The sequence below is a fragment of the Echinops telfairi genome, unplaced genomic scaffold, assembly GCF_000313985.2.
Source record: "Echinops telfairi isolate 266 unplaced genomic scaffold, ASM31398v2 ScPeMD7_7469;HRSCAF=8507_0, whole genome shotgun sequence".
NCBI classification, from domain to species: domain Eukaryota; kingdom Metazoa; phylum Chordata; class Mammalia; order Afrosoricida; family Tenrecidae; genus Echinops; species Echinops telfairi.
In genome coordinates this window covers 37120813-37131109 of record NW_022111372.1, presented here as the reverse complement: position 1 = coordinate 37131109, position 10297 = coordinate 37120813, and the positions used below count along the sequence as shown (strand labels likewise).

Genomic DNA, 10297 nt, shown 5'->3' with positions numbered 1-10297 from the left:
AAAAAAAAGAAATGCATATATGTCTGAAAATGTTTCCAATTTTGGGGAAAATTGTAGACTAGATGCTAATGACAGTAGGTATTATCACACTGTGTAAAGATAATCAAAGATAATCAAATGGCAGTAACCCAAATGGTTGTGATAGAGTTAAACTGTTGGTGTGGTGTCTACTGGCGCTGTGATCCAGAGGATAGACTAGAAGTGCTCAAACTTATTAAATTAAGGAATGAAATTAATAGCAACCTGAACATATGTCCTGCCTGAGTGCAATAAAGTTCTTTTCTTAAGACTGTAGGAGTCCAACCCATGTATGTGTATAATCTTAGGTAGTGCTTTTCTTTTTGGAGAACTCTGGATTAAAGACTTCAGTAAATTTTAAAGTTGATTTTTGCTTATGAATACGATATTTTAGTAGCCCTAAATAATTCTTTAAGTAGGCTATTAGAGAATAGCGTTTGGGTATGTCTAAAAATGGGAAGGACTTGTGATTATGGCTACTTTTGTGTCCTCTTAAGAGACTGAATGTCATCATTTAAGGATAGAGAGCATCTTCTCATCAGGCACTGTTGTGGTTTGGCTTCCTTTCTGATGCCCCTGGAAATCAAAGGGAAAGAAGACCCTTTGTCTGTATTTATTTTGTTCTGCTGAGGCTTTCAATCCCTGGGGGTTTGACTTTACTTTCAGATAAATAAATACAAGTTAGGTAGGTAGGTAGGTAGGTAGGTAGGCAGAGAGTAGAAAGGGAGAGAGTGTGAGTACATGCATGCATGTATACTTAAATGCTTATTTTAGGAATGAAGATGGAAAATTAATGAGGTACAGTAATAGCAGAGTAACTTTAATCAGAACCACCCTACCACAGATCGTGGCTATAAATTCTGGATGAAATATAGAAAGGACATCTCAGCCTTCAGAGTAATTGTTTCTTTCTTGAGTGATCTTATCTTTTCTCTCTAGCAGCTAATGAAGTCCTTTTATCTTTGGTGTTCTATAATTTGACTATGATGTGTGTATTTTTATTTACTTTTGATCTTCCTTGAATTTGTATTTATGTATACAGCTGCTTACTGAATCGGAGGGGGTTATATTTCCTTATTTCTGGAAAAGTTTCAGTCATTTCCTTGAAATATTTTCCTCTATTTCCCCTTATTTTTTCTTTAGAAATTTGTAATCACGAGAATGCTCGACCTTCTCACTTGAGCCTCCATGTATTCTAACCTATCTTTTATATATATTCTTTTTGTCCAGCGTTCTCTGTTCACTATAGTCAATATATGTTTTAAGTTTTATTTTCTGATTAGTATTTCTCCTGTCTGATATATCTAATTACCCTTCAGATTTCTTTTTTTTAAATTAATCATTTTATTGGGAGGCTCTTACAAATCTTATGAAAATCTATCATTCAATGTATTAAGCACACTTGTACATATGTTGCCATCATCATTTCCAAAACATTTTCATTCTACCCTTGGTATCAGCTCCTCTTTTTTCCCCTCCCACCTCCACCCTCCCACTCTCGTGAATCCTTGATCAATTATATATTATTGTTATTTCACATCTTACATTGTCTGTTGTCTCCCTTTACCCACATTTCTGTCATTCGCCCTCCTGGGGCATGGACTATATATCCAACCTTGTGATGGATTCCCTCTTTCTCCACCTTCGCACCCCCTCACCATCCCCCTACCATCATGATATCAATACTCCCACTACTGTTCCTAAGGGTTTTATCTGTTCTGAATTCCATGTGCCTACAGCTCTTATCATACCAGTGTGTCCTCTGGTCTAGCCGGATTTGTTAGGTAGAACTGGGTCATGGTAGTTGGGGAGGAAGCATTCAGGAACTAGTGGAATGATGTATGTTTCGTCGCTGCTATACTTCACCCTGGTTGAATTTTCCCTTCCTTGTAATCCTTCTGTCGGGTGATGTGCAGTTGTCTATAGATGGGCTCTGGGTCTCCACTCCAACTCCCCTCATTCACATGGATATAATTGTTTGTTTTGGAACTTTGGATATCCGGTACCTGATCCCTTCGACACCTCATGATCACACAGGCTGGTGTGCTTCTTCCATGTGGGTGTATTTGTTGCCCTGCTGGATGGCTGATTGTTTAACTTCAAGCCTTTAAAACCCCAGATGCTATATCTTTTGATAGCCGGGCACCATCCGCTTTCTTCATCACATTCTCTTATGCACCCATTTTGTCTTCAATGATCATGTCAAGAAGGTGAGTATCAAAAAGTGCCAGGTTATTAGAACAAAGTGTTCTTGTGTTTAGGGAGGCCTTGAGTAGAGGCCCAAAGTCTGTCTGCTATCTTAATACTTAACATATAAGTATATGTACCTTATCCTCGATCCCTTTCATTATAAATTAATATATTTACATATGTATGCCTATAGCTATATGTCTGTAAATAGCTTTTGCTTTCTACTTCTTTCTTCTATTTCCTTTTACCTTCCTCCTGTCCCACTATCATGCTCACCCTCACTTGGCTCTCAGTAATTCCTCTTGGATATGTTGCACTTGATCAAACCCCATCAGGCCTCCTCGCCATCATTTTTAGAGCTCCTGTTGTTCCCTTATCCTTGAGTTTGTTGTCTCCCCACTCCCACTCCCTGCCCCTCATCTCTCATGTCTCCCCAGGACCACTGATCCCGCTGTTTTCTTCTCAGGATTGTTTGTCCTGCTTATATTAAAAGATATAGGGCGAAACAAAACAAAAAAGTACCCAATGGATAGTTCCTGGTCTGTCTGCTGACCCTTATGAGTTTTCCAATCAGATCTGATGAGGTGCCAAGCCTTGCCCCCGAGTCACAAGTCTATTTCCAGGATTCCATTGCTCTTCTTGCTGCCCTGTTGCACTCCCTTTGCAATTCACCTCGCTGTGCATGGGGCAGACCAGGTACACTTTCCACACAGTGTCTCCAGTGCTGTTCCCTGTTGCGCTGTCAGTGAGGGAATATAGTGTCTTGCTTGTGGTGGGGCTGGCCCTTCAGTCGTCTCTGTGTATTGGCTGCTCCAAGCAGGGATGTTGTCCCTGGGGCTTGGTGGGTCATGATGAGGTCCTCTCTCTCTCTTTCTCTCTTAGCTTGCACTGTGTGGTCTAGACAGACCCACCACTCTCCCTGGGCTATGTCTTCAGTGCTGTCCTCTGGATTCCATTATTCTAGGAAGGGTGTTTGTGTTAGTCCGGGTGGACTAGAGAAACAAATTTATAAACATGCATATGTGTGTAAGAGAGAGTTTTATATACTAGAGCAATTGAATATTGAGAAAACATCCCAGCCCAGTTCACAAGTCCAATATTAGCCATATGTCCAATGCCATTCTCTAAAGTCCTCTTCAGACTCACGAAATACATGCAATGATGCCAAATTCAGGAAGATCACAGGCCAGTGGGTTGGAAGTCTTGTGGATCCAGTGGCATTATAAGCATCTCAGCACTGGCAGAGGTCTCCACAGGGTTCCTTCAGCTCTGAAACTGACTGCCTCAGTTAACTTCATGTGACTTCTCAGAAATGTCTTGCAGGGAGTGAGCCAGGAGATAAAATGTTTCTCCTCCAAGGAGGAAATACAGGAGTTCCCAGAATCCTCAGGAGAAGGCCATGTCCACACAGAGGCTTCATTGGCTGTGACCGAATTGACAGAGTAGACTCCACCCCTTCACTCTTAATCCTCTCAAGTCCCAAATTGACACCAGATTATGTAACTACCATTGGGTCAACATAGCTCAGCTTGGGCCTGGCCCCATTGGGGTTTCCATTTTGATTTTATAGTTTCACTTTTATAAGTTCTAAATTCTCTTATAAATTGCCTGGTTCTTAGGTATTTAATGCTGCTATAATAGGAATTATACACATGGATGGCATTAACAGAACAGAAGTTTTTCCTCTCACAGTATAGGAGACTGGAAGTCCCAATTTAGATTCCAGCTTTAGATGAAGGCTTTTTCTCTGTTGTTTCCTGGTCCTAGGAGGTTCCCAGTACAAGGACCCTGGGTTCAAAGGACAAGCTTTGCTCCAGGGTCTTCTTTCTTGGCAGGAGGTACCTCTGATCTCTGTTTGCTTTTTTGATCCTTTTATACCGCAAAGAGATTGACTCAGAATATAACCTAATACTGTGGATTATATCTTACCTCGCGAACATAACTGGCTTGAGTCTTGCTTCATTATGCCAGAGGTGAGAATTGATAAGGTGAGGATATATAGGTTACAAATAGAGGATTGTTACGTAATCAAAGAGATACTATGTAAAATAGAAAATGTGAAGTGTCATGTGTCGCTCTCCCTTGCAGTCACATGTTTTGACTTTGGACATGTGTCAGGAGGGACTACTCCCTGGAGAAGGACATCTGCTTGTAAAGCAGTATGTACATCAGCAAAAAAGAGAATGCCCCCAGTCAGATGGACTGACTTAGTGACTGCATAACAATGAATGTGAGCTGCTGGGCGTAGGAAGGGGCAGCATTTCCTTCTGTGGTGCATGGGATCACTGAGTCAGAACGGCACTCAACAGCACTAACAACCACCACCACCCAAGGTGGTGGGCAGTCTCTGTTGGGAAGTGTTGACGCTTCCCATTTTCCTCTGGCTTCATAGAGACAGACAGGACTTCCCACATCTTAAACTTTGATCTGTTTTGCAAAATTATAGAATCAGACACCTAAAATGTAAGGAAACCCCTCTCTATGTTAAGATTCTATTAACTATGAGACATTGTTTTGAGTAAAATGTAGTGTGAGTAGACCAACATTTCAATACCATTTCCTTTTACATTTCAGGCTAATGCTGATGACCCTGTACAATGTGAGCATCAATTTGAAGGGCTTAAAGTACATCAGTGAGAATCCAGGCTTCATCCCTTTGCTGTGGTGGCTTCTGGGTGGTAAGTAGGTTTTGTGCGTACAGCTCTGTGTACAGCTTACGTAACTGCTGCTCTGGAGCTGAACTGAGTTTTAAAGTAGTAGACAATAGGATAGATCATCCCAAGATGATGTACTTTCTTTAAAAAATAAGGCAAGGAAAACTCAATGATACGTTGAGTTGCTTCGAATTATGCTTGTGAAGTATTGCTTTTGATCTGGATATGGTTTATTGGAATTGATTCTGTGACACAAAGAAAAGTTCTCCTATAAAACAGATGATAATGACAAAACTATAATAATTTATGAACTATGAAGGGTTCATGAGGGAGGGGGGAGTATGGAAGGAGGTGGAAGTGAGCAACTGACATTAGGGGCTAGAGTGGGAGACAAATGTTTTGATAATGATGAGGGCAACAAATGTGCATATGTGCTTGACACAATGGATATATGTATGGATTGTGATGAGAATTGTATGAGGCCCCAATAAAATAATTTAAAAACAGATGATAAGTGGCATTGGCTTTCCCTTTGCCTGTAAACAGCACAGTACTTTGTGTAGCTTGTGTGACTTTGCATATATCAGGCAATGAAAAAGTCCCCTTGTTAGAGCATTTGGGTAAAAGAAATCTGAGAAGTACTACAAATCTGAAGGTAAACATATACATAAAAAAAAATCCATGTCCAGGCGATTCTGACTCATAGCAACCACAACATATGAGGATAAATGAAAGAACAAGAAAACAAAAAACACATTGCTATAAAATCATTAAAAAATTTATCAAACTATATCAAAATGTGAAGTGATTGGAAGTACTTTTGTACCTGTGTTGAAAATCAGTAGTCCATTTATGTGGGTGCCTTGCCCTGGATTCTGTATTCTATTCTATTTTTCATTTTTTGCATTATGCCAATACCACTATTTATAATAAATCTCAAAAGCTTTATGATAAATTTAAAAGCCAGATAGCCTAAGTCCTCCAACTTTGTTCTTTTTCTAAGTTGTTTTGTTTTTTTTCTAAGTCCTTTTCATTTCTATATGAATTTAGGATCGGCTTGTTAATTCCTACCAAGAGAAAAGCCTGTTGGGGTTTTTATTGGATTTGTGTTGAAGTGACAGTTCCATTTGAGAATTGGCATTTTATCTGTATGTGCTTGTCTATCTACATTTACACATTCAGGCAACGCTGCGCCTCAGACATCCAGGCAGCCATCAGACTTCTAGGAGACACACACCTACTAGCATCAACCATTCTATGCATGCTCTATTCCTCTGGGATTAAACTGGGCATACAAGATACAGAGTATCAGCAAAGTGAAAGTTGTTTTTATTCTTTATAGAAAGAGAATAGTAAAGAGCAGCAACACATCAAAAGGAGATCCATGTACCTTCCCCAAATTACTCACATCTATTCTCATGTCGCGTAGCAAGACACTGTGCTAATATCCTAGGAACCCTGGTGCTGTAATGGTTATGCAGTGGGCTGCTAGCCGCAAGGTTAGCAGTTTGAAACCACTGGCCCCTTCTCAGGAGAAAGGCAAGACTTTCTACTCCTGTAAAGAGTTACAGTCTTGGAAACTCACAGGGACAGTCCTATCCTGTCCTATAGGGCCACTATGAATGGGCATCAACTCAATGGCAGTGAGTCCATGCTCATATCATTGTTGCTTCCCCATGCTACTCGGGACATGTACAACTCCCGAAGCATCTGCTCTGTTGCTGGACCTCCCTGGTCTCTGCTGCTGGTCCCTGTCATGCGATCTGGGCCTGCAGGATTCTCTTGTTGCCATGCTACCTGGGCCTCCGCTGCATGAGGGGAGATGTGCAACCCTTGTATGGGGTACACTCAGGCCTCTTATATGGGCACAAACAAGTGCTATAGCTCTTTTTGGTTCTGCTGGCAAGCTTCCTGCCCAGAAGTATAGTTCCACCTGCTGTAGGAAAAATCTTGCACTGGATCCTTTGAGGCCACCCCAGCACGGGTATACTCTGTCTTCTTTCCTACATGGCAAGTGTTACCGCTATTTTAATTTCGCCAGCAAGGGTCCTGCCTGAAGGCATTCAGTTCTTCACGCTGTTGGCTGACAGATCCACTACAGCTGCCTCCATCCATTGTCTGGGAAGCCTACCACAGCCATCTTATTCTGTGGGCTGGCATCCACCACTGCTGTCTCTCTATCTCATGTCCTTTTCACTGTTAGCTTCTTCTTATGGGCATTGTTAGGTTCTAAGCACAGGAACCGTAGGTTCTTGGTCCAAGGGATACACTCTGTTCCAGACTCCTCTTCATGATAATGAAGTCTCCTTGAACCATAACCTTACTCCTTTGTCAGTTTTCATGTTGAATCTCCCCAGTAGACCATAAGTCACTCAATCTGCATTGTCTTAGCTGCTTATGTGTGAGTTATAAGACCATGGCTATAAAGGTTATACATAGAAAAGCAATTCACAGTACAGTATTAACATTATTGACATGTTTAAAACCGTATAGAGCAACATTTACTTAGACAGCTGGAAGACAGGTTGTGTATGTTTCTTCATGTCTTCTAAACAGAGGCACTGGCTACCTTTGATCCAGGTTATCTTTTCAAGATATTTGTATAGTGAACACCTTCAGAGTACAGGGAAGATTTGTTTCCTTACATGAAATAAGGTAACATTCCTCACTACAGTTGATTGCCCCCCAAAACTGGAAAAAAGCTCCGCTGGGTAGAGTTTTCTTAGTATGCCTTTGTTCCTGATAGGCAAGCATTGAGCAACTCAATGCATCCAGTTAGTGCATCCAGTGGCATCACCTGGGAAGGTTCTCTCTGGTTACAATGAATTTTTTCATAAAAGCAGTTTTACAAAACATTTTTTACTCTAACCTTGTTTTTTGTGATGACTGATTTAAGAGAACATTGTGTGTGGCTGTGAAATTTTGAAACTGTTATGAGGCTGAGCACAGATTGCAAGGACAGCACTATGGGAAAAACTCAAGTATATGAGTGGTTTTCTTGTTTCAAAAAAGGTAAAATGTTAATTGATGACAAACCTCGTTCTGGATATTTGTCAACTTCCTGAATGGAAGATAATGTCAACTCATAGTGCATTTGGAGTTCGTTCCATCAGGTCAGACTGTTAATCAAGCTTTCTATTTAGAGGTTCTGAAAAGATAGTGTACCGGTGTGTGACAAAAAAGGCCTGATTTGTTGCAGACAGGGGACTGGTTTTGCCACCATGACAGTCCACCTGCTCATGCAGCCATCTCAGTTTGACAGTTTTTGGCAAAAACCAGCACACCTATCTTGCTCCATGCATCTTACTCACTTGCTCCTTACAACTTCTTTTTGTTGTCATGAATGAAGAGGGACATGAAAGGACAGAGATTTGACGAAGTAGAAGAGATGAAGGAAAAAATGGGGAGGTGCTGTCAGCCGTCCAAACAGATGAGTTTAAAAACTGTTTCCAAGAATGGAATCGCAGATTTGACAAATGTGTTAAGTGTAATGAAGAGTACTTTGAAGGGGATAAGGTTTTATAAAAAACATTTAGATACATAACTTTTGGGACGGAGGTGATTCTGGGTTTTTTTAAAATGGTATCTGCTTGCATTGTTTATAACAACACTTGGGTTCCCCCAGTTTGAGGTTTCCCTACAGTAACACAGTCCCTTGTGTCGCATTGCACTGTGGAACTAGGTCTCAATGATGAGGTGCTGCTGCTGAAAAAATCCTTTGTCTTGACCCAGGAGTCTCATGTCTTCTGTCCATATCTCTGGCACTCTGGCAGCCCAGTTTATTAGCAATTTGGACTAAAGCCTCTGCGGTGCCACAATTTCAGAACAGGTAAAGGGTGTATATTATACTACCTGATAGTCCTATCCCCTACGGTTGGGCATTTGAGCAAATAGCTCCCCTTTGTCCTTTTTTTTTCTTCTTCTCTTGATAATTCGATCTGAGATTTATAAAATCAGTGACATACTCTGGACTTTAATGTGACTTATCAAGATCAATTATCATATTGTGTCATGTACAAGTTTATGGATGGTAGTGTGAGGTAGTTTATTGTACCAACCTGACCGATAAACAAATGTGGGGTTAATTGAAGGGCGGAGGGATAAATGACTCTGTGAGCCTCGCCTTTCTAGTTCTTGGGTCTCTTGTTTTGTGATGGTTGAACCAGGATGCAGCTGCCTTAGCCAGCTTCTGCTTCAGCTGGCAAGGCTCACTTCCTGCAAGACATCACCAAGGAGAAGCTACATGGACTTATCCCGATGCAGCCCCGTGTGCTGGAGCAGCCGTGTGGAGACCCCTGCCAGCACAGAGATCTTACACGTTCACTGATTTGGCTTTCCTCTTGCAGTTGAGTCGGCATCACTGCATGTGTTTTGTGAGATGGAGGAGGACTTTGTGGATTGGTGTTGGACATATGGCTTAATGTTGGACTTGTGGGATTGGGCAGCACTGGGTTGGGGTCTTTTCTTGATGTGCACTTACCCTTTATATAAAACTCTCTCTTATACATATGGGTTTCTGTGGATTTGTTTCTCTAATGTAGGGAGAAGGGAGAGAACAATGACCTAAGGATACCTAATACTTTTTAAGTTCTTCACTGTTGTGAGTGCTTTACGTATATTCAATGATAAATTCTCTCCTCACCCCTGTTGATAGACACCGTCAAGGGAGTTCTGACTCACAGCAACCCTCGTACAACAGAATGAATACTGGCCATCCTCACAATGGCTGCTATGTTTGAGCCCATTATACAGCCTCTGTCAATCCATCTCATTGAAGGCCTTCCTCTTTCACTGACCCTCTACTTTTATTAACATGATGTCCTTTTCTAGGCACTGGTCTCTCTAGGTAACATGTCTACACTTGATTCTTAGGAGCATTCTAACTATATTTCTTCCAAGATGGATTTGTTCATTCTGCTGGTAGTCCATGCATATTCAGTATTCATAACTCACACCCTAATTCAAATCCACCAATTCTTCTTTGGTTTTCTTTATTCATTGTCCACATTTTGCATGCATGAAGCAATTGAAAAATATTTAAAAAATCATTTTATTGGGGGCTTGTACAGCTCTTATCACAATCCGTACATCCATCCACTGTTTCAAGCACATTTGTACATTTGTTGCCCTCACCATTCTCAAAACATATTCTTTCTTCTTGAGCCCTTGGTATCGGCTCCTCATTTTTCTCCCTCCATCTCCACCCTCCCTCCCTCATGAACCCTTGATAATTTATAAATTATTAATATTTTTTCATGTCTTACACTGACCGATGTCTCCCTTCACCCACTTTTCTGTTGTTCAACCCCCAGGGAGGGGGTTATATGTAGATCATTGCGCTTGGTTCTCCCTTTCTCCCCCAACCTTCCCCTTCCCCTCCTGGTATCGCTACTCTCAATATCGGTCTTGAGGGGTTTATCTGTCCTGAATTCCCT

The 10297-nt window shown here is 41.2% G+C and overlaps 1 protein-coding gene across 1 annotated transcript in view; it reads left to right on the top strand.

Annotated features, from left to right (window-relative positions):
- Positions 1-10297, top strand: part of LOC101644941 (heat shock transcription factor 2 binding protein) — a 164463-nt gene that overhangs the window by 96251 nt on the left and 57915 nt on the right. Inside the window, exon 7 of the mRNA XM_013005341.2 lies at positions 4783-4886. Within this exon, the coding sequence (XP_012860795.1) occupies positions 4783-4886 (104 nt within the window). The remainder of the gene's footprint in view (positions 1-4782; positions 4887-10297) is intronic.